The sequence below is a fragment of the Lacerta agilis genome, chromosome 2, assembly GCF_009819535.1.
Source record: "Lacerta agilis isolate rLacAgi1 chromosome 2, rLacAgi1.pri, whole genome shotgun sequence".
NCBI classification, from domain to species: domain Eukaryota; kingdom Metazoa; phylum Chordata; class Lepidosauria; order Squamata; family Lacertidae; genus Lacerta; species Lacerta agilis.
In genome coordinates this window covers 39,710,791-39,736,214 of record NC_046313.1, presented here as the reverse complement: position 1 = coordinate 39,736,214, position 25,424 = coordinate 39,710,791, and the positions used below count along the sequence as shown (strand labels likewise).

Sequence of the window (25,424 nt, the reverse complement as noted above, 5' to 3'; positions counted from 1 at the left end):
AGGTCAGCTCGTCGTTTTCTGGTGTCGCCCCCCTTTTTGGGTGTGTGTGGGATCTTGCCTGCTGCGCCTTACGAGAAGGCTGTTTACCAATGGGGGAAAGGGGGGGGGAGCTGCACCTGATGAGCTGCTGCCTGCTTTGCAGCAGATGAAGATGCAGGAGCTCGGTGCAGGGTCTGTGAGTGAAAATGGAAGTCCCAAGCTGGCAGGAGTGGGGGGCGCCAGAGGGATTGTTGAACCACGGCGCCGGATAGGCCGGCCCTGATCCTTCTGCTCTACAATTCTGGGCTTGCTGAACACACACCTGTTCCTCCACAGTGGCTGGTCCTTTGGCCCGAAGCCGCAGGGTGCCTCTTCCTGTGCCAAGCTGAGCGCTCCCGCTGTGTTTGCCTCCTGCAGACCGCTGACTGATCATATCTGGAACAGAGCAAGAGAAAAGCCTGGTGAGCTTTTTTTGCAGAGTCTGCATGCTGGTGGTCCCAGCTTAGAAACATGCCCAACAGAATATTTTCCACACGCAGTGACTGCATGAAAAAGAAGCATAACCACACAGTTTTCAGCATGTTACTACAGACCCACATTTTAAGGCAGTTTGCAGTCATGTGCCAAAAGCACAGAGGTGAAGGTCCATGCACGTACAGGAAGTTCATGCTCAAAGTCAAAAGGGAAAAATGTTTTCCAGGACTACCACACACTGTGAAGCGGTCATGAAGCCGTTGGCATATCTAGAGAAGACCATTTCACTCAAGTCCAATTCTAAGCAAGTGGCACCCAGCCAGTATCACTGACTGTTTGTCAAAGTACAAGAATGATACAACTTTAAAAAGCAACTTTAAAATGATACGACTTTAAAAAGCAATAATTCCAAAAGAACCAGGAATAAACACATTTTAGTATGCCAAGTGCACAGATAGGTAAGTGGGATGGCAGTGGAACTGGGGAGGATATGATGTGTGGGGCAGCATGCGCCAACCAAAGAAAGAAAGAAAGAAAGAAAGAAAGAAAGAAAGAAAGAAAGAAAGGACAGAGATTGAGAGAGGCATTCAAGAAATGGTGTAGGCAATAGCAATGGTAAGGACCATCTTTCCACAGTGGAAGCTAACAGGGAACTGATGGCAAGGAGACCACTGTGAAGCAAGCTTGGGAAATGCCATTCTATGTAGCTGAAGACATATATATGTATGTATATCCCCAAAACAACGCATTGTTTAGCCCATTTCCTTCTCACATCCCAATGCTCAAATAAAACAAAAAAAGACATGTTCTCAGCAGCAGCTCCCATGCCTGCAGATGTCATATTTCCATAGCCCTTGCCAGAACTGCACCTTCTGAGTCTACGTGCCTCTCGAGGCACAGTTAATTTCAGCCGAAGAATTAATTAAAGCTGCTAGGGAGAGGGAATTATTCATGTTAGATCCATGGCCTGCCAAGGGGTCAATGCCTCTGCAGCACAAAGTTCCCAGATAGAGGAAAGGGGAAGTGGAGGGGAGGTAAAGTCTAGCACTGCAGGACAGTCTGAATTAGACATTCTTTCTAAAGGCAAGAATAGAAAGAGTGATGTTGGAAGAAGCCAGCTGTGTCAACACCAAGGGGGAGATGCGGGGCAAGAACAGGAACAAGGGGAGCAAATTTACAAAAACTCTACCCCAACAAGGTAAGCATAATCAAAAACAAGACAGTGATAACAGAGCTGTGTTGGGCAGAGGAGATGCAGAGGGCCATTTCACATGTAACAGAAGAGCAGTTAATTCAGGGTTTGTACCAGTGTGTCAAGTGGCACCTTTCCATGCTTTCAGGTTATTGTTGAACATATTGCCTATGGCAGGGGCAGGGGACCTGTAGCTTTCCAGAGGTTGATGGATTACAACTCTCACCTATCCCTGACCCCTGCTCACACTGGCCGTGGCTGATGGGGACTGCAGGGCAGCAGCAGGTGGAGGGGCACAAGTTCTACAAGTTCCTATGAGGAGATCTGTGAGCTCCTAATCCAAAATACAGACTGTTCTCTTCACATTATACCTGGAAACATGGAAAGGAAAACCGCAAGGCGGTCACCTATCTTTCTCTCACACACCCTCAGCTCCAGTCCCTCAACAGCCTGCGGTGGACACTGTGGAAGAATTCAGCACTGCACTGAGCTGGTCATTCCATTGGCACAAGCATCACAGCTGGCAAGTGGAATGAGTCCCTCCTCTTCTCCTCCCCCTACACATGGTTCTGTGGGTTTTCCTGACCTCCTCCTCAAGCCAACTGAAGAGCCCATGCCAGGAGGAGAGAGGGGAAAGCCCCTCTGCGCAAGCCAAAGTCCTAGCACAGGGCTTCTGCTTGATGGGACCTGCTAGGTGGCTCCTACCCTGTGCATCCAACCGCAGTACAAACAGGATGGGCATTTCTTTCCCCGCCAGTATTTTACCTCTGCCAAGGTTTTGTACAAATTCTGCAAGCTTGAGAAAGCAGTCTTTGCTCACTTCCTCTGAAAGTGCATGGGGGTGGTGAAACCATCAGCCACAATGTCCTAATCTCCTTGCCATTTCCCGACTTCTAAAATTGCTTTGGGCCCCTGTTGCCATCACTGGTTTGTGGTGGTTCATCAAGTACCTGATAAGGAGGTTTGTTTGACTGAGCAGTTCTTTACACAGCTGCAACTGTCTGGCCTGTTGCTGATCTGGATGCTTCCTTCCCTGTAGCTTATGTTCATACCGCTTGTAAAACTTATTCTCTAACCTCCAAGCAGGCTGTAGCCGCAGGAGCCTTTTCCTTAAATCAGCAACATTATCCAAAGCAGTAACAGGAAGGCCACTGCATATAGCGGGCCCTTTCTGTATAATTTACAGTGGAAATGCACAAGATAACATTTTATCTCAGACAGTTTGCATTTTTGCCCACAGAACATTGTGTTGAACTACATGAACAGAGGGTCTATGGGAGATGTGTCAATCTGATGACATTAACACAGGGCACTTTATGGAGGGACATGGAAAGCATCAATTCTTTAATGAAGCACTTAAGAGGATTAAGCAACTAAACTGGCTGGGGACAATAGGGAATTTTGTCTAAAATATCTGGACGGCACTAGGTTGGGGAAGGCTTTCATGAAATGGAAGTACCACTCTTTTTCACAACCAATTAATGGAAGGGTGATGAATGGTGCAAAAGAATACAGAACTGCAGCAATATCCTCCCAAACCCAGCATATGATCTGAGTCTATCAGCAGGAATGCAGTGCTTAGAAATAGAAAACTTCTGCCAAGCTATTTTCCCCCTGTATATTCTGTGATATACAGTGGCCTAGTTGAATAAGCTCAAAAGTCCACACAGATTTCCTGTCCAAAGGAACTAAAAAACACTTCATATTAGTTCTAAAATCTCTGTCATAACATAAGTGTGCAATGACACGGGGGCAGCTTTGAGAAAGGAATTAAAACAAGTGCTGAGGCTTTCAAATTTGCTTTGTTCTCTGAAGCCAGATGCCCAACACAACTAATTGGTGGGAGGCAGCCTCCAATCCAGTGTGTGGTCCTGGAAAAGTAACTGGCAGGTTAAAGCCCTGGCTGGGAATGGAAGAACACAATATTCTAGGAATGTCGCTGGGATGAGGCATTGACTTCCTTTGTCATGACGATTAGTCTGCCAGCTTATAAAGCAGATGCGTGCACGAAAGTGGTCACGTGCTTCTGCGTAAGCATAACCAAGAAGAAATGGCCAAGCTTTGGGCAGCGGGGTGTGAGTGTCTCCCATTAATTTAATGAGGACTACATTCATGATCCAGGCTAGAGTGGGTCTTTCCTACTGGAGGACAGGCTTCAACAGTCACTTCTATAGAAACTTTTAGTTAATTGCCAGAGAAGAAAGAAATGCTTTTGTTATCGGAATGAGAAGCCGTTGCAATACTTTCAATGCAGTTAACAGGGTAACTCAGACACTTAATAAGAAACAGAGATCCCAAAAGAGGCAGTGAGAGGCAACTCTGGAGCAAAAGCTTAGCACCTTTTCTACATGCTCCTAGCTCTTCATTTATAAAGGAACAACTTAGGTTTTCTATAGTTCACTATAATTGCCTGCATTCATAATGAGAGATTGTGCAGAGTCATTCTTCTATCAGCCAGACAGGTAGAGCAATTCCTGATTTGGATGAGAGGCCAGGCCAGCACTCTATGGCAGCCTTCCCTAAACTGGTGCTCTCCATGTTTTGGACTACAATTCCCATAATCCCTGACCACTGGGCCAGGGCTCATGCAATGGGAGTTGCAGCTCAAAACATACAAATGGCAGCAGGTTGGTCCACCTAGCTCAGAATTTTCCACACCATGAGCAAGGAGCCTTTTTAAGGTCAAAGGCCGTATAGCCAGCCTTTGGGTAATCTTGTGGGGCTGCATCCCTCAGCCAAATGTTGGCAGAGCCAAAGCCACATACTCAGTCATGTAGATCTCCCTCCTTAGCTATCTCCACTCCATGCTTCTCTCTCTTCCCTTGTATAGGAATTTGGCTTATAAAAATATCCAATTTGTGTTAATGGGACTTTTTCTTCCTAATGGCCACTTGTTGTTGTTCAGTCGTTCAGTCGTGTCCGACTCTTCGTGACCCCATGGACCAGAGCACGCCAGGCACGCCTATCCTTCACTGCCTCCCGCAGTTTGGCCAAACACAATGGCCACACAAGGGGGCAAATGCCATAAATGGGCAAGGCAGAATTAGCCATTCTCACCTACTCCTCAAATATCACACACCCCTAAGTGGTCACAAAGACTTTGCAGGAAACATCTGCATTGCAGGCTGATGATTCTTCATCATGATCTAGGCTGACTGAGAGGAGGTTCTCCAAGGCTGCAAACAAGGGTCCTTCCCAGCCTGCATTGGAGATGCCCAAGCATGCAAATTTTGTGGTCTACCACCAAACTGAGATCCTTCTCTAAAACTAGAGGAAGATTGCACAGGCCAGTATTCTTCTCTTCCAGAAAGTAACTCCTCCCTTTTTGCCACATACATCAGCACACTTTGTGCTCGTGTCACACTGACGTGATTCATCCAGTGCTTCAATACACTGCTCCCAAGGACCTGCCAGGTTGTTCTACAACACACACGTGCTCCTTCCTTGTTTATGTGCACACAGCTGTGGTGTTGTCTGTAATTATAACCAGAGTTTTCTCCAGGGGCAGCTAAAGACATGTAACGCTAGATGGCTGATAAGTTTTTTCCTGAGGTGCCTCATCTCCAGTGACCTTGGCTCCTCATGGTGCATCAGCCCAGCCGCCCTAAGGTGGCGGCGGCACTGGCAAGACAGATTAATAGTGCTTTTCTGAAACTATACTTCTTGATTGTATCGACACAGACATGTTCATTGGGAATAGGCTCTACAGATCAATTGGCAAACTGCAAGAAGAGGAACCCAATATTCTGCCCCTGCCATCAGTGAAGTCAGCCTTCTCCTTTGCCTTATCACATAATCCCAGTGCCAGAGCTGCAAGGAGGCATGGTACAAATTGTACAATCTAGGCAACCGCTCTCTAGTTAACAAGGACAGAAGAGCCCCATGTCCAGCAAGCTGGGGTTTGCAGAGGTCAGTAATCCAGAGAAAAACAACTGCCTGCTCACGACATCCTGGCACCATCCCCAGCAGCAGCTGCCTGGCTCCTCCAAGCCTCCAGCACAGCCACCCTCAGATCCCTCCAGCATTCCACTATCCTCCAAGTGCAAATTAGCACATTATGGGCTGCGGCTGTGCCAGGTTTAAGATCAGAAAAGGCTGTAATCTTGGCAGCCGACTGCCCTTAGACATTGTGATGGGTTTGGGCTGAGCTCAAACATATGGCACAATTAAAGAGCCACGCGACAGACAAGAACTTGCAAGGCTAACCTTGCACACCAACTTTGAGAACCAACATGCTGCCTGTAGGAAAGACCAGGATACAGACCTACCAATGGGACCTCTCTATATCCTGCCTCCCTGCGTTATATGATGCTAGGGCAGATTTGCATAGGAGCTGTGGTCTCCAAACTGCCCTACTGGCTTTCACATGGGGACAGACACGAGAATGAGTTTTCCTCTGCTGCAGCGGCTCTTGCTTTGCATTCCCTTCCTTAGGAGTACACTTGGCCGCAGAGAAGAGGTGCTCTCGGTTAAGAAGGAAAGGACAAAGGATTTACACAGATTGCTCTCCTACCCATAATTTATAAGCAACAGTTTCTAACACATACACACACAAAATAGGGAAAAACAACATTCACTCAGGTCCAATTCCACTGCTTCATGCAGCCAGCATGAGGTTATACACAGACCCTACATGGGCCTCCTCAACTGCTGAGAGTCTGCTTAAAGCTCCCTACGGCGGAGCTGGGAATGCACAGACAGAAGCAGTACACATAAAATGCTTGGTTGTTCTATCTGGTCTGGCAGGGACGTTTGTTTGGCCAGAAGCTGGGTACTATACCCAGATGTTCCTGGCCCTGTTCTTTGTAGGTTTCCTGCCTCTGCCCTTTCAGCTCCATGGTGGGGACATTTCAAGGAATGATATAACCCTAACTGGGCGACAAAGCCTCATAGTAATCTTGGCTCACCCCTGCCTTTAGATTTGGCTGGGTGTCCAGACGTCAACAACTTTTTCATCACCTTCATTATGAAGAGCAATGAGAGCCAGTGAAATAGCTAATCTGCAAGGGGTGGGGTGGGGGGGACACACACAGCAATTCAGATGAGCCCATCAATGCAGACCATGCATTAATGAAAAGGAACAGAAAAGCAGTAGGACCAAAGTGCACACACAGAACTAGGGCATGGAGAGAAAGTATTGACTTCCCAAGACTAAGACTGTTCACCCTGAACGCCAATTTTATTCGCCTAGGGACAATTCTAGCAGTGCCCCCTCCATCATATGTCTGTTATAGCAGGGCTGCAGTAATTGGCCTTTACCAAAAAGACCAACTAGAAATATAAAAAGCAAGGGAAGTGCTGCTCCAGGAGACTCTTTCATTGCTCCAACATACAGGGTCAATGTCTAAACAAATATGTGATGTGAGATTGATGAAAGTGTTTAAGGATGGAACCTGGCAGTTAGCAGGCAATAGCTCAAATTGGTTTACGGCATGAGTGGAAAGAACACTTGTGGATTTCTGGGAAAGAGACCTCTGCTGCAGGGTGGGTCCATGAGGACCGTATAGTCCCACATATGGGTAGAGATATGAAAAACTCCACAAAGTAGACCAAGCCATAACCAAGGGTCCAGTTGACACTTTCGACTGCAGCAAGAATTGGCACCTGGATACTTTTTAAACTGGCATTTTTTTTTAACATCAAAATGCTAGTCAGTGGCCAGTTTATTTCTCTTACAACATTAAATTTAAAACAAGTAGATCCCAGAAGTATTAGGGGGAAAGTTATAAAGATGTCAGGATGTGAAATTTTGCTGGAGCTTATTCATACTATTAGGCCATCTTGACAGTAACTTTGCTGTCGGTTTATTAACTGCAACAAAAATAATTTTGGTGTTATTATTGTAAAATATATATTCTCTGGACATGTGGCTGGTTGGCAAAGAGCAAGCATAGGCAAACTCGGCCCTCCAGATGTTTTGGGACTACAACTCCCATCATCCCTGACCACTGGTCCTGTTAGCTAGGGATGATGGGAGTTGTAGTCCCAAAACATCCGGAGGGCGGAGTTTGCTTATGCCTGTCAAAGAATTTATGCTCTAACTCATGCAGTTATGTGAAGACAGACAACAAAATGAGTTCAAATGGTAACTGATATCTCTCTCCGAAGAAGTATAGGTAGCAATGCTGTACTGAAATCCCAAAATCCTTATTAAGGCAATACCTTTATTAGGCCGAGCAAAATATCACAAAATATCACAAGACAGCAGTCAAATTTTCTAGTTCTCCAGAACACTTCATCTAAATGGTCAACAAAGCAAGAAAGAAGAGGAAAATAAAATGTCACTGTCCTAAGGCAGACTGAGAGAGGGGCTAACAGACATTCAAATGAGGCTCTTTTAGGGACTATGCAAGTATTGGCTTGCACCAAGGCTTACTGGGAAGAAGAACCGGTTTGTTTGCTATGGTTCCAAGTTGTTGGAACCAAGTTGCTGTCTCACTTGCAAATCCCAAAAGCAAAAACTCTGTTTCTGGAACTAATGAATCATTCCACAGCTCAGCTCTCCTAACCTCTGAAATACCTGTGCAGGTTAAAGAGAGACATTGGTTGCTTGCAAAATGATCCAGTGTGTAGGCAATAAATGGAGCCCCATTTTGGGATGACTTGGTGGTTCCAAAAATCAACAGGAAATTTTGTTCTACTGGAAAAGTGCTGTTTCTCTCTTTCTCTGTGTTTCTTCTCCTCACCCCCAGCCAGCTTAGCAAAGAACATCATTCACATCCAAGTATTGCATGCTGGGGAGGAGGGAATCAGTGCAACCATTCCTGAAGCACTAACAAATATTAATCCAGCAGAGGAGATGAAAGTGAAGAACAAACACACACACAACAGCCAAGGAAGGAATAACTTGGAAAGTGGAAAATCATCCTTCCCAGAACTGTCTGGTGAGTCACTCAAGGAGGAAGAAATCTGCAGTGGCAGAGGCAGACTGAAATGATGGATAAGCTGTGCTGCAAACACAGCAGGGATTGCAATGCATTTAGAAACTGGAACTGCTCGTGACTTATTCTGGGTAACACGAAGAAGCATTAAGCATAGCGGATGCACCGCAGACACAGAACTCCAAGGTGCGGTTATTACCCAACAATGTGATCTTAGGCTCTCTCTGCTAAGTAGACCACTACAGGCGCAGGGAGGTTACTTAGTACCAGGATTCAAAGACATCCTGTATGGCAACCAGCCTAATGCACCAGCCACAGAGAAATATAATGACAGCACAAGGCTCTGACCAAAAGGGAACTGGATCCTACCCATAACACAGTTGTTAAGAGCAGGAGTCTTCACCATGCAGGAGATAAAATGAAAAACTGAGCTTTGTGTATTCAACATGGAGCTTCCTGCCCATCTTCTCTCAAGGCTCAGGGAAGTCCAGCCCCAAGTTTTGCTCCACATCAGTGTTTTTCAACCACTGTTCCGCGGCACACTAGTGTGCCGCAAGATGTTGCCTGGTGTGCCGTGGGAAAAATTGAAAAATTCAAGAGAATTACTTTATATATAGTCAATATAGGCACAGAGTTAATTTTTTTCACATTTTCTAATGGTGGTGTGCCTCGTGATTTTTTTCGTGAAACAAGTGTGCCTTTGCCCAAAAAAGGTTGAAAAACACTGCTCCACATACCTCTCACTTCCTCAGTTCTCATCTGGGTCACTTAAGACTACCCTGCTTCTCCCTTCCCATCATGGATAAGCTTCCCATCTTATACTGACTACGTGCCGGATCCCTCCTCTAGAGACCTAGCAAAGCTTCTGGATAGAGAAGGGAAACCCACCCCACTCTGCGCTCACTTGAACCAACACTGAGAAAAATTGCTGCTCCATTCAGACACCAGTTCTGCTCTCCCAAAGCTAGCTGTTTCACCTTACCACATGGCAAGGGCCACCCTCTCTGCTTGCCTACGAAGAGGATGTGTAAAAAGAGTTTCTTCCACCCAGCAGAGATTTGGCTCAGGGTAGAGAATGCTATTGGGCTGGTGCCACCCTGACCTCTGCTGGCGAGAGAAGACTGCAGCACCACAATTTCAAACGAGGGCTGCCTCTCCAGGGATTTTCTCTCAATACCGAAGTTACTTGTGTGCAGTATATATTTTGTTTTATGCATGTGGGAGAGATTTTAAATTAAATGTATATCCAGAACTGCACATGTGAAAACTCCCTCAACCACAATGTAAATTATATGGTGCAGGTGCTTAATGAAGTTCCTGTGCCACATTTGTGCAAGCTTGTTAGAATCCTGAAAACTGCAGATATCCATTATTAGGAAGCTGCTATGCTCTGGAGACCAACTGCTTGACTACTGCAATAAGCTCTCTGTGGGGCAGCCCCTGAAGATGATCTGGAGGCTGCAACTCATGCAGAATGTGGCTCTTGGGCTGGTAAGTGGGGTAGTCTGATGGGAACATGGGGCTGCGTGTGAACTACCAGGTCTAACATACTAGCATTCAAAGCCCTAAACAGCTTGGGACCCAAGTACCTTAAAAAGCACCTTCAATTACCAACCATATTAAGATTACGATCGACAGTGTCACCAGTGGGGATTGGCAGACTCGTAATGGGGCCTTCTCAGTGGTGGTTCCTCATGTGTGGAATGCCCTCCCTAGGAAGGTGCATTTGCCTCCTTCATTATTAATTTTCAGGAGGAATTTTAGAAATGTTCCTTTTTATGCAGGCATGTTATGACTAAAAGATAGTGTCAACCCTGAAATTATGAGCTGCGAGAGTAGGTGGTTGTTTTAAACTATTTTTTAGAAACTCTTAGCTGTATTGTTTCACTACTGACACATTTGCCACCCTGGGTTCCTTTGAGAGAGAGGTGAAGATATAAGCCTAATAAAAAATAATATAGTTGGAAAAGATATTTGAAAACAGTAGTTGCTCAAGATAAGTAAAGATGAAAGGAGGCAAGTAATATGAAGCCCAAACTTACTCATTTTCTGAAGAACTTTACTGAAAAGTATCCCATGTTTTGTATTAACAGTATCATGATATACCACAGAATCAGTGCAATTTACTTTTACTTTACCGCAGAATCAGTGCAATTTATGTCTCAGCTGTGGCTTGAACCTTCACCATGCTCATGAAACCAATGTGCAAATTAGGTCAATTACAAACAACTGCCTGGGCATGAGGCCACAGCTAATTTGAATAAGAGTCCTTTCTACAAAAATAATATGTCCAGTCTGCTGAAGACCGTGCAAGGCTGGTGCTGTAGCACCAGCGACATCTGGTGGCTGTGTTACAGCACAACTGTCAACCAGTGCCATAAACTTACCGGTATTTTCTTATCATTATCATATTTCACGATATGAAATTTGGCTGGCATGCATGTCTCTGGTATGGGAAAGCCAAATTATATAAAAGTTTCATGAACTGTGTCATTAGGAGAAATTTGTATAGAGTCTGGGAGAAATATAAAAATTTGTTGGAAAGAAAAACACCCTTATGGTTATTGCCAACCGAAGCAATTACAATTAAGACAATAAATATGGATAGACGGTGGGAGTCCTTTTGTGACTTGTTGGACTTTTCAGGGAGAGCACCCAGATTGAAACCAATGGAATTAGGAGACAAGTTACTGACTGGGTTACAGTAGCATCAAATAAACAATATGTTTAAATTAGATAAGAAAAATTGCTTTTTGGACCAAAGCTCACAATCTGAAAGAGAGTTATTGCTGAATAAGGAAAAACTACTGTATAAATTATTATTGGAATGGGAAACAAAAGACGAGGTGGTTAAAGCATCAATGACCCATTGGGCAATGGATATAGAGTACAATATAAAACTAAACCTCTGGGAGAAACTTTGGAAGAATGATTTGAAATTTACTGCATGCTACACACTGAAAGAGAACTATGTGAAAATGATCCATAGATGGTATTTAACTCTGAGTAGATTGGCTAAGATGTATAATGCAGAATCTGATTTGTGTTGGAAATGTAAAGAAGTAGAAGGAATCTTTTTTCCACATGTGGTGGGCATGCAAAAAAGTTAAAAGTATATTGGGAATTGATATATAATGAGATGAAAAAAATGTTCAAAACAACTCCCCCCCCCCAAAAAAACAGAAGCATTTCTGTTAGGATTGTTCAGACAGAGGTTTCTAGGAGTCAGAAAAAAACAAATATTTATATATGTAACAACAGTGGCTCGGATTTTGCTAGCCCAAAAATGGAAAGTGAGGGATGTTCTTAGCAAGGAGGACTAGCAACTTATGATGATAGAATATGTAGTTAGCAGGGCTAATAAGTAGAATAAGGGAGCAAGAAGAACAGGTATTTAAAGAGGAGTGGAATTTTTTTGTTGAGTATATTTTAAAAAATTGTGCACAGTTGAAAACGCTGGCAGTATTAAAGTAAATTCAACAGTATAATATACATTGAAATAATGTAAGATAGGAAAACAGAATTAGATGGATAGATCAAAATATGCAGGAATGGTGCATAAGTTAAATGACCCTTGTAAGGAGAGAGAAGTTAATGAATGTATGGTATAATAAAAGATGTTTAATCTGAAATGCAAAATTTGAAAATTTAATAAAAATATATTAAATAAATAAACTTATTTTCTGGGCTGCATGCACTCACAGCACTTGAAAAACAATTCTGCATGCACACAATTTAAATTCTGTGGCAAGAAAAATGGGCTGTATAAATAATGCAATATTGCACAATGTATTCTGGATTTGATAGTCATTTGGAGTGGCAGGGGATGGGGAGGGGAGGAAGAGAGAAGAGAAGGAGGAGGAAGCAGGGCATCAAAGTCCTCTCCAGCTACTCAAAATCTTATTCTGCCACTTACCGGTATCTGGATTTAGATTTCAGCAGGTGTTATCCACACATTATTGAGAATAGCCACCCATCCATAAGAAATAGAAACTGCTTTTTTCTTTTTTCTTTTAAAAAAGGTCCTCAGGAAGTTGAAGACAGACATAGAGTACACCTTCAAAGATAGCACACACTGCAAGAGGGCAAACTTCCCTTAACTCTAAGCTCAGGTGAGTCTGCTGCCAACCGAAACAGAGCCCAGCCTCTTCTCCGCTAATTCTTTGACACAAATAAACTGCATGTTGAATTAGAAGAAAGGTTCTGTGTTTCCCTCAGCTGGGCTCATACACACCACGGAAACTTCTTTGTGCATCTCTATTGGGTGCAAAACTTACAATTTTGTCTTGCATGTCATGAGCAAAATGTGAACCATGTTTTGCTCAAAGTTCAGTTTAGAAGCTAACAGGAAACCAACCTGCTGCAAGTAGAGAATTCAAACACACCCTTTGTCAACCTTCTCATATTACACCAGGTGGTTGCCAAGTATTAAAACACTTCTTCCTTAGAGGAAGAGTCTATAAACCTGCCTATAAAAGGTGCAAAGAAACCAGAAGTTCTCTTTGATGAATTTTGTACTCTTAGAAGTGTGCATCGTAGAAACTTAGATCCTGTTTCCTACTCCAATGTGTGAGTTCCTGAAGAAAGCGTTTGGAATCTATGCCACTGAAAGAATCTTTGATTGCCACAGGGAAAGCCGAAAGACAAGTCTGTGTCATTAGCCAAAGTGTACAAATGTTATTCATGCTGTGCTCTTGAAAATGAAGTCAGATATGCCCTTACTTTTGACTGGGAATCTGATATGGAAATTGGCTTAAAAGCTCCAGTACAATGGTAATCAAATTCTTTCTAACTTGATTCAATACTGAGGGCAAAGCCAGATATTAGCTTCCACCTTCATTTTCTATGCCTTATCTGCACCTGCCACCTTATTGTTAAGTTAGACATCAACAGGTTAGTTGAAGTACCGTTGACATTTTGCTTGAGCACTGCATGCATGGAAGATTACATGCAACAGTCTGTGGGATGGTGATGTCCATGGCAGGCATACAGAGGATTGGTCAAGAGGGAATGTTGCAGCCCTTGAGCGAAAAAAGATGTCCTGCCCCAGGTTATTATAACTGAGAGGCAGTCTAAGAAATTGCAGTCCTCAAGCAAGGGAAGGCACAGATTTTCCTCCAGCAATTAAAGAATTCCTAGTTTTACCTCCCCTTTAACCAGTGGATTGGCTTGTAATGGAAACATGCCCCCGGTACTAACTGAATCTCCTATCAGTGACCAGAAGGGCAGAGTCTAAAAGAGGGCAAAAACCACCTCAATTACCTCTAGTCTTGTGAAAATAAAGTTCGGCTACGGTTGCTTTGAGAAACAGCACGCTGCCAACTCCCCATTTCTTGAATGATGTATTTATATATATTTTTTCTACACTTCCCCGCAATTCAGAGTGTGCAGAATACACTTACCAAAAGCCTTCCGGGGCTCAGTAAGCTTCAGTGTGAAAGTGCGGCCTTTGGGCAGGTCCTTGAGCATTTTGGCGACCTCATAATGCCGGCAGCCGATAAGACTCTGTCCATTGATAGACTCGATCATGTCCCCCACATTGATGACTTGGATCCGGTCAATAACACTCCCTTCCTTGATTCTCTGCCAACAACAGATGGGAACAGTCATGATGCAAATACAGACCCAACCATTTCCTGACACTTCCCACCTCAAGAAGATATTGTGTCCAGAAATCAAGTGACAAACTATACGGCAATAGAGTCAGGCTCTAACTCTAAGCTGACCTAGGCTCACTCATCTATTCTAGCTTCACAACTATACCTTTATGATGGACAACTGTCAGCATTTCTACAGGGAAAGAAGGAAGTTAGTGAGAGAGAGGAAGAGTGAAGCTCATAATAAAGCAAGTCAATGAATGGCAGAATCATTTTCACTGACGTTTTTCTAATACCTGGTTATGAACAGACAACTAGTGTGCCAAGACCAATTCCTTGGTGAGTATTTTGCCACATGCATCACGTACCTTTTAAGCATGTGGGGAAATCTCTACTGTCAGGCCTCCAAGTAGAGAAGACCATGTACCTCTGAGGAGTAAGAAGCCCAGCTTTGAGTTCAGCGTGTTTTAACTCCCCCGTCTCACAACCTTTCAGCCTTGGGATCCACCACAGCCCTAAACTATGTACATACAATGCTTACCCTGCTCCATTCTGCTCCAGTGCTGAGCCTGCAGCTTTTTCCTCTAAGGATTGTGACTCATAATTACACTTATATATTTAATTGACTCATGGTGGATGCAAACAGCAGCCTAACCAGTCTGGCATCCTGTTTCTAGCAGAAGCAATTGTCAAATACCTTGGAAGGAGGTATAACCCCACTTCACCAAGCAAAGTTATACTTCTGGAAGCAGTTTAGAAAAAGGAATAGTGCTTCTGGATCACCAAATAACCCACACATCAAGTCCAAGGAATAAGAGCCTTCTTCACACAGACCTGCAGGTAATAAGAACCCTGAGACCATCTCTTCCCTGATCCATGATTCCTAAACAGACTGCCTGTATTACACTGCAACAGGGTGGCAGCATTCCTTGCCTTGCAGGTTTTGCTTTGCAAGAGTGGAGAATGCCCAGAACTACAAACCGAGTGTGAGACACTGCCTGTGCATGTTTGTACTGCATGTGGAAGTGTGCAGCAGGATCACTCTGGATTAAGCATGAAGAGGGGTTACACGTGATTTATGATACAGTGGTACCTCGCAAGACGAATGCCTCGCACAACGAAAAACTCACTAGACGAAAGGCATTCGCTAACGAAAGGGTGACTCGCAAGACGAATTTTTCTATGGTCGTGCTTCGCAAGACGAAAATTTCAATGCATTCCTATGGGAATTGAATTCCTATGCATTCCTATGGTCGTGCTTCGCAAGACGAATTTTTCGCAATACGAAACGACTCGCAGAACGAATTAATTTCGTCTTGCGAGGCACCACTGTACAAGGAACCTATCAGGAAGTGTAGCCTCCTGAAGAGAAGTAAAAAAAGGGGGAGGAGACCAGAACAAGGGAGAGTACTGTATTGCTAAGGAGAACAGACTTTGACTGCTTCTGAAACCGAAGCAGGCCAGTAATGGCCTGGAGAGGTTCGGAATATTGTTTCACAGGGTATTTAGGTAATGGTGAACAAATTTCTGTTTTAAAGCTGCTTAAAGAACTACAACAGCAAACCTTCACATTAAAAACAAACACTGCAGTGTTGTGCTGTTTTTAAAAGGGCAGGGACTCCCTCAGATCATCCTGTGATAATACACAGTCACTTCCTCCAGGACTGAGAAGCTGATGAACCCTGGGTGGAGACAGCAACTGTTTATTAACCACATAGCAGGTATTGCGGCAGCTCTGCCCAATGCCACGTGAAGATTTCCTTCTCTATCCAAATATACCAAACTGCCACTAGTCTTACAGCTCCTTTACACCTCCATGAGAAAGCACAGGTTGTGATGCTCCCAGGAAGTTCCAACCACTCCAACAGAAAACACCAATCCCAAGCAGAGTCACAACTTATTTTCTGCAAGAAAGCTGGAACAGGGCCATGTGGCAGGTGGTCTAAACTTATCTACTCCAGGAGAGAATGAGTGTTGCAATCTCATGCTCTTGCACATGCTCAGAACTGTGAAAGTAGAGCAGGATCCAGTATTTTCCAGAATGTAACTACCGGTAGCTAATCCTTGGTTTATGAACCAACCATACAAAGGGAACATAAGCAAGGGTACTAAGAGCATTGAGGCTCTTCCATCAGAGGTATAGCTCTGTTCCAAGCATCTAGGAACATATAACCTGAAAAGTGGAATCCAATATTCCTGAAAATCTGAGGAATCACACAAAAACAACAACACTACATGCACTTTTAAAGAAGGAAGAACAGAATAACTATTCTACTGATAGTTAGAAAATGGAGTGGGGTTGGGTTAGTGTAGTCAGGTGGACAAGCTTCTGTACTCAGTAGTACAGGGGAAAATTTGTGGAATATTTGAAAAATCTAGGTATGCAAGTAATTTCATTTGTAGGGTTAACTTAAAACAAGCAGTTAAAAATATTATTGAGAGAAACAGAAGATTATCTTAAAAATGGAGTAAAGTAGAAAAATGCAGTGTAAAAAACTAAAATTAAGAAACCACAAAAGTGAGGGGTGTCAAATATGTAATTGTATTGCATGTATGTGCTTGTAGTGTGTCTGTTTGTAAATTTCTGAAAACTAAAAAATCTTTTTTAAAAAAAAGTAACACCAAACTAAGGTTTGCAAACCAAACCAAACCAACTATAGTTTCACCTAGCTCACGTTATGTTGGCAGTAAATGAACTACTGTTAAGCCACTGAGCAGGATTCATGCATAACACTAATTCATGCTTTTATAAACCATACGCATTATGTGCTACCTTGTCCACTATGTAAATAAGTACATTAATTCGGTTAGATTGAATATATTTCCACATAGCAGAATTTATGGTTTCTTATCATATTACTCAAATAATTTTAGCACAGACTTTAAAGAGAGTAAGAACATGAATGCTGGACAAGAGCAAAGATTTAGCTAGTGCAACTTCTTTTCCAACTATAATAGTAATAAACCTCTGTTAGCTCCATCAACTGGTATTCAGCGATACACTAGCCTCAGTAACTGGAGGTTCCATTTTGCTATTGTAGCTAATAGACTTGGGTTGTCCTATCTCATTTTAAAGCCATCTAAGTCAGTGGCCATCAGCCTATCTTGTGACAGTGAACTGAATGAATGATTTGTATCATTTTCTTCTGTCTCACTTGAATCTACTTCCAATTAATTTAACTGGGTGCCCCAAAGTATCTATAAATAAATTCTTATCTGCTGCCTCAAACTTTTATATAACTAAAAAATCTCTGTATCATATCCTCCTTGGTCATCTTTTTTCCCTTAAAACCCTCCCACCCCAAATGCTTAGCATTTCTAGACTACTTGGTTTATCAGGATTTTTCTGTTCAGACCCTAGAAAATAACCTGATTATCATGTTTCATGTAGAAAAGGCCAGCAGGTGTGTTAGGGAGCCTTGTGCATTATACAAACACTTGGTAAGAGAATACATTCTCAGCCAGAGTGGGAAGGAAAAAAGGGTAATTGTTAGGAATGGGTGGGTTGGCCTCCTTAGCTCCTGTAAGACACATTAGCTCCCAGAAAGGTTCAGATCAGGGAAGATTCATAGCTCACAGTATGAGGATTAGGGTAAGCACTGGGCTTAGTGCCCTCTTGGGAAGAAACCTCTGAAAGATAAAATAGCCTCCCTGAAGCTGATAGATTAGAAAGAACAATGCAAGCAACACAGTGGACCAAACAAAAAACAACAAAACACACCCACAAAATGGAAGCCCCATACACCTTCCTTCAACAGCAGCAAGAATTCAGTAGGAGAGCAGCACAAGCTGAGCCTACCCAAAGATACCTTGATAAAAGCATAGCCAGCTCCGTTGTCCGTGATGGTCAGGCCCAGGGCTTCCTCAGATTTGAACACCTCAACCTCCTTCCTCTGGCCCTTTGTGTGGGCGAAGATGAAATCCTCTAGGCCAATCTGGCCACCCAACAGTTTTTCCATGTCCACTTTGTGGGTATTTAAGGTGCAGAACATCACCTAGATAATGGGAAAGGAGGCATGAGCACTTGACGTTACAGGCATCCTAACTGCTTTTAGAGATAGTACTCAAAGTGCACCAGTGGGGTCTGCTCCTTCAGTTCGAGAGGTAAGAGACCTGGAAGCTTTTGGCCACAGACCTCCAGCATAAGCTCCCATATATTTACTTAAACACAGTCTCATGCCAATCCAAACTGTGGTTGACCCTGGCACCTGCCCCACCCAAGCTGAGTTAGCCATGCCATCCCCAACACTAAACGGGCATTCCCAGGAAAACAAGATGATTGTGCCTACCTCGGCTGGTGAGATTTTAAAGGCCTCAGCAATTTTACTGTACAGTTCTTTGACATTGGTAAAGCCCTCAATCCGGCCAGTGGGGCTTCCATGGGCCAGCTGGGTGTGGAACACAAGTCGAGGGCGGAGACTGGCAGGGGGTGGGGGAAGGCCAGGCTGAAGTGCCCCGCCAACCACACCAACGCTGCCTACCCCCAGCCCACCCAGGCCACTGCGAATGGGCTCGGCTTCCTCATTCTCCACCAGCGGTGGGGCCTTCTTCCGTCGGCCTAGTCCAAGCGGCATGAGGGAGATGTGGCCAGTCAGCAGCGAGGGTCAGTCGCCCAAGGTATGGACCTAGAAATGGAGGGGGCACAAAGTAGAGCACAGGGTGAAAAGGAAGAAATGGAAAAGGACAGGCAAGCCTCTGGAAAGACGCATTATCTTGAATTCTAGCGAGCACTTTTCCAACAAGAAAGGAAGCTGGACCAGAAACAGGTACAGAACTTAATATCACTAGACAACAGCAGTTCTCCATTTGTGCCATCAGGTTGGGTGGACTCAGTTTGTAAGTAAAGTAGTCTTGCAAATAAGATCACAACAAAATCTTACTGGATTGCCTGCTCACTCATATCTATGGGAGAACCCTTGTGGTAGCCTGAAAAGAGTGAAGAGCAAGGAAGGAAACAAAGCTTTCCCCCATTTATAAGCATTTTAATATTCCTGCGCAGCAAGGAGTTGAACTAGAGGACCCTTTGCCTCCCTTCCAACTCTACGATTCTATGATTTCTCAGTTTGGCAAATGGCTATGGGATATGTGTTTCTTGGGGACATTTTGCCTTGTTGTGGAAACTAGGGTTTTATCCAGGCAATCTATGTACGCAGATCACAACCACATCATGGCTTTTGCACAGAAGCGCCACAAGTGCCAACTCAAAGGCACAAGACGGCAAACAACTACCGTGGGTGTTCTGTATCCCACTGGGCTTTGCTTGGAAAAAAGGGAAGGCTGTAGCCCAGTGGCAGAGCATCTGCTCTATCTGTGGAAGGACCCTAGTTCTATCACTGCTGTCTAAAGGCAGGGATGGGAAAGACTCGCAGCTTGAAACCCCATAGTGCTGCTACCAGTCAGCGTAGAAATTACTGAGCTAGACCAATGGCATGACTTTGTAGAAGGTAGCTTCCTATGTTCCTGTGGAAATGTAAGAGTCAACAATACAAGTTTTCAAGAAAAATTGTATTGGAAATTGTCCAGTGGTTTTTCCTATGCAAATTTGCATAGGGAAATTTCAGTTTGCATTAGGAAATTTTCCCTAGAGAATGATCTAATTATCATGTTTGCTTAACCTGTATTTAATAAATGAAGCTACAAACTCTGATATTGCCAAGCTTACCTAATATTTACTTGCAACTGACATCCATTAGTTGTCACTAATGAACTTATGAAACGGAAAATTTTCCAGAGAGAAGCATATCACAGGAAAGTTTTCCATTTTGCAAGATTTTCTGCCCCACATCTCAGTAAGACAGTTAGCTCAAGCTCTCTAGATACGTATGCCTAATCTGTTTGTGGTTGTCTGACTACAAAAAACTCTTATTTGGTGAGTGGACACAAACACAGGAAACAAAATGGGGAATATAGGAGCATGGATCTAGACTTTAATCCCTTTGCCATGTTATACTGTATCTGACTTTATCTCCTGACTTCTGAGTTTCACCTGAAGCGAGAGGTTTCTAATATTGCTTGCTGAAAGGCTTATAGGATCCTGAAATGTTGTGAAACACAGAAAGCCTATTGTTGAATTCAAGTTGGGAGGCTGCATCACAGAGACAAGATTTTGCTGCCTGCTGAAGAGAGAACATTCCAGTTGTTCGAAGTTACCAGTGATAGGCTGAACTGAGGCTATATACGAACTGGGGTTTTTTTTTTTTAACATTGGAACTGTAATTTAAAGATGCCTTGGTCAACCATTGCATATGTCGCTTACTGCAGAAAATGCTCACAGAGATGATGCACATTTTCTATTAACCAGGGGAAGGAGTTAATGAGTAGAAAAGAAATCCCATTTTAGACAAATGACACTGATGTTGCATCACCTGGATTTACCACTCCATGATTGTCCAGAGGTGAATACTGGCCAAACTCCTTTTAGCTGTTTGTATATGTGTACTTGTTTAACTGCTTCCATAAGCCAAAAGAGGTTTTTATCTATGAAATGGCATTGGGACATATTAATTATCTGCCATGAACTACTAAGGTTGTAGAGATCGGGCTCTGGACAGCAGTCTAGTTGCACAGCCATTTGCTGCTGTTAAACCCTGACTCCCAGCAAAACACACTTGAGGGTACACTGCAGCACTCAAGAGGGGAAGAGCACATCCTCAGAATGAAGGAAAATGAAGTAAAAGCAAACAGTGGGAGATTAAGCATCCTAACATTTACCACTTTTAAAAGGCAATACAATGTTCCCATGTTGAAGTAGTACACTAGGGAGCAGTTCACTACTAAAATGTGTTTTTTTTAATTGAATAACAAAGCCATACAACAGTACAGGCCAGGTTTGTTTAGAGGTGGGGCAAGAAGAGGGGTATTGTCTCTCATCTTTCTCACCACAGGCTATATCCAACAGGCACCTGAAATGCTCACATGATATTCCACACAGCAATTACAATGGCTGTGACCACAAGAAGAGCCCTGATGGATCAGACCAAAGGCGGATCAAGTCCAACATACCATTTTCCACAGTGGCCAGCTAGATGCCTTTGGGAAACCCACAAGCAGGATATGAGGGTATGAGGGCACTAGCCCTCTTCTATGCTTGATCCTCAACAACTTGTGCTCAAAGGTATATTGCCTCTGATCCTGGAGGGTAATATACAGCAACCATAATTAATAGTCAATGATAACTCTGCTCTCCATGAATCTGTCTAATAAGTGTGTTGTAGAGATGGGGGGAAATGCTTCCCCCCCATCAAACTGATTAACTTCTATGATGTCTCCTCCCCTTCCACATCTTTCTTCTAAATTAAAAGAAGCAAGCATTGTATTCTTTCTCTGTAGTGGAGTTGCTTCAGCCCCCGACCCCTTTGGTTGCCCTTTCTTGCACCTTTCCCTAAAAGTGACAGGATTTGATAGGTGAGCATGCTTTGCTTTCTTTCGGCTATGAAATGGGCATTTCAAAGCTGGATTCAGTACAAGAAGCCACTGTCAAATCTCAGGTCTGGGTTCATGTTCAGTACTGCTCATCGCTCCATAACACACAGGTACACATTTGTTTGGGTTACAAAGGTTTATAATGAATAATACAAGTACCCAAGTCCTTTCTGTAGGAAGTTAACAACTACAGTAATTGAAACAAGAACAACCAATAGGTAAACACTATCAGATTAAGATTTAAATAAACCAAAGATTAGAAATAACTGGGAAGAAAAAGTCTGTCAAGACTTTGATTTAGAAGTGTCTGTATGCATTAACAGGAGACAAATTATTGCTCCAAGTTAAAAACTGTGCATAATGCTGACAAATCACATAAAAAAGATACCCTAAAAGCCTTTGGGTCCAACAACATGACTCTGTCCTAAAGGAAAAGGCCCTTGAGTAATACAGCAAGACACTAGATCCTAGCCTTTCTGCTAATTTATGTGCATCTCCAAACCAGGCTGTGGGAACGTGCAAGTGTTGGGTCTGGCGCAGCAGGAGCGAGCCTCTGACGCCTCTGTTCTGGGATCAGGGTGGAGCAGGCCTTTGCAAGTTGATTCAGAGCAGAGAAACAGGCTACAGGGTGTTCCCTAGAGGGTGGGACAGCAAGGGAACGCAGCCAAACCTGTGAGTGCTCCACACTGAAGAACAGCTAAAGCAAACTACAGGGCAAGGCATTCCACATCCTAAGCACAGCCTTCAGCATTGTCAGAACACTACTGCCAACAACACTTCCCCTTCAAACATTGCCAAAAGTAGCTATTTTCAAAGCAATATTTTGTCTCCTTTTATGCTGCATGTTCCACTGCGGCCGTCTTGTCCCATCATTTTCAGCTCCCAGCGATCATTACACTATTCTGCACTTGCATATGTCTCCCTTGACTTCTCTCCCAAAGTCTGCCAGAGACCAAGATCTTATCCCTATTTCAATATTACATTCATACCCCAACTTTCCTCCAAGGGGCTCACTGAGATAAACATGTTCCTCTGTGCTATTTTTCTAGAAAAAGGGGTGGTGGAATTCACCATGAAAACCTCCCTCATTCTTAGAATGGCAATGGCACCAACCTGAGAGGTGCCAACCCAGAACCCACCTGAGAGGTGTTGGAACTGAGTTTCTTTGAGTTCCCCCTGAAAAAAGCCCTGGTCCTCCTCCCTCCCTCTTTTATTCTCAGCATCCATTTGAGGTATGTCAGGCTGCAAAATGATGATTTGCCCAAGTTGACCCAGTAAGCTTCGCAGCTCAACATTGATTTGAACGTGGGTCTCCCCAGTCTTCCTGATTTCACAATATTCCCATTTCAAGCAATTATGAAAAATATAATCACACACTCCAGAGCGTAAACCCACCAAGACTATAGGCATTTACAGGTCATGGAATTAGCTCTAAACAAGACTCCTCACAGGTGCTGAATTTTAATTTGTCTAGACAGCAGACATACAGGAGACAAAGTGCTGACAAGGCCCCATCATAGCAGAAATGCAGAAGGCAAAAGACTGAAAGCCCTAAAGCTATAATCTTTACCTATAAAACAAATCATTTTGAAATACTAACACATGTAAACTTAAACTAGTGTGAAGCATCCTAAGGATTTCAAAATTTGAAGCACAATGTACAGTTTTGGGAAGGGCCAAATAACTTCAGAGATCTGCTCCATAAATCCTACTCAAGTTTTGTTGACATTCCATACTGAACTAGAGATTTCTCTGTAGCTGACTAGGATAGGCGTTAAAATGCTAAGCCATGAATAACTGGAGGTCTCAAATGGATTTTTGTGGTAATGCCTCTGTATTAAGATAGGAATTACTTCACCTAGGCCTAAACAATCAAGAGGAGGCTTGCCAAACCTCCTCTTAAACTCTCTAGTGAAGATGGCCGTGAATTCACTAGCTAGCTAGCCTCCTATCTCCGCTGCTTTTACAGCTAAGGATTTGCTTTCTAAATTTTTAACAAAGCCTTCGTTTCCTGCTGTTAGAAGCATTACTGGTTGACTTCCACCTTTTAATTATTTGTTTTAATATAAAAACCCATGTGCTTGCACACCCTATAACTTAAACATATTTATTTCTGTCATCACCTATCCCCCAGGTTCTCCAGTACTGTGTGTATGTTTACTTGGAGTGGCTGGGGCAACCCAGGCAGATGGGTGGGGTACAAATTTCTTCTTCTTCTTCATCATCATCATCATCATCATGATCATTATCCCCTTGAGTCCAAGAGGACTTTCTCCCATGTAAGGATTGCAGTTGAAGTATTTCCCTTTGAGGTGTGTCCCATTACCAGCAGCCTCACCAGCTGCTATTACCATCACTACTATTTAACCTTTTTATTGTCTGTGTGAGACACTGCACTGACCTCACTTATAAAAGCTGCTCCTGCCCAGATGGCTTACTATGTAAGACTGGGAGAACAAAGATGAAGGGAGATAACAGGAAGAAAGTAAGGACAGGTGGGAGAGGGTTGTGCTTACTATTACTCCTGCATGTTAACAGGATCAAAATGAAGGCACAGTATTATTTCAAATGACTTGGACAGAATACTTTGTGCATCACAGAAAATCCTTTGCTATTCTTGCAACAGACCACATTCAATTTGTTATCCACAATTACCACTGAATCCTTATCAGCAGAGCTAGAATCTAGCTAGCCTACTTTTTCTAATACTATAAGTACATTATACCAGACAGTTGCTACATCCCACAGCAGGAAAGCATGTAAGCGATAGTGTTACTTCACCAACATAAACACAGAGGTGGGTGGGGGGACCTCTCAGCAATTTTGTTTTACTCTTCTGATGAATACTGTATTTGGAAAGGAAAGATGGTCAGAGTCATCAGGGTTCCTCCCTGCTTCTGCTCCCTGGGTTCAACAAGAGAAGATAACAAATGGCACCTCACCCTACAGTGGGCGCAGTTTCCTGCTTCAGGAACCAGTGACCAGTGACCTCTTGGAAGTAAGTGAAGGAAGGTCCCCAACATCAGGTGGGGAAGAGAGTGTGAACTGGCAGGCCTGAAGAAAAGGGTGGGCTACATTACATACATTTGCATGCATAGGCCAATTCACATCTCACCAGTAACAGAAATATACTGTATACTGATTGCAATATACAAAATCACCAATATCCTGTTAATGGAAAATATTATGCACATTCACTCACATTTACTCCTTTTTCATCATTATTCTACTTTCAAGATTTAAGATTTCAAAGAATTTGGAGCATTTTGCAAAATGCAGAAAGCCAGAAGAGAATCAGTGAATAGGCTTAAATGGTCAGCAGGAGGGGAACAGAACGTGGTGGACACAGGGGGAAATAATTGTGTATGGTGCTGTATTGTTAGATTTCGCACAATTTTGGTGACAGGTTATGCCTGCCAAGCACCTACCCACCCCTTCCTTATTAAAATGGTAAGGGACAGTAATGGAACAGACTGTGTGCATCCCTTTTGACCTAGATAAGGAGTAGTAAGCCTTTGAATGCCTCTGAAGAGTGAAATGGAAGCACTTGCCAGTTTTGCCAGTTGTTGAATAGCACCTAGGTTACAGAGCACAAATCATTTTTCTCCAACTTCCTCAAACATTAACACCCTCAACAGATTACCTATAGCAACAAAAGAAGGATAAAAGTCCAACACCTTATACCACTGAGCCAATCATGACCCATTAAAAGCATAGAGGAACACCTTCTAAATTCAGCAAAAGAGCCTTCAGTTAGGGAAGATGGAAGCCCATAATGCAGGAGAATGGCATACACAATTTAGAAGAAAGATCTGACAAAACTGGATATGTTTTTTTTTCAGCTTCTCAAGTCTCCTGAGAAAGCAGGGGTGCTGACCT

General features: G+C 43.3%; 1 protein-coding gene across 3 annotated transcripts in view; it reads right to left on the bottom strand.

Moving 5' to 3' along the window:
* The window catches only part of GIPC1 (GIPC PDZ domain containing family member 1), a 29,395-nt gene that overhangs the window by 2,831 nt on the left and 1,140 nt on the right, over window positions 1-25,424 (bottom strand). For 2 of the 3 annotated variants that reach the window (XM_033139677.1, XM_033139675.1), the window contains exons 2-5: window positions 18,413-18,748; window positions 17,933-18,118; window positions 13,929-14,109; window positions 302-414 (exon numbers count right to left, since the gene is read on the bottom strand). In XM_033139677.1, coding sequence (XP_032995568.1) covers window positions 302-414; window positions 13,929-14,109; window positions 17,933-18,118; window positions 18,413-18,697 — 765 coding nt within the window. In that variant the 5' untranslated portion in view covers window positions 18,698-18,748. Of the gene's footprint in view, window positions 1-301; window positions 415-13,928; window positions 14,110-17,932; window positions 18,119-18,412; window positions 18,749-24,487; window positions 24,600-25,424 lie in introns of all 3 variants that reach the window. The other variant, XM_033139676.1, reaches the window with a different exon arrangement.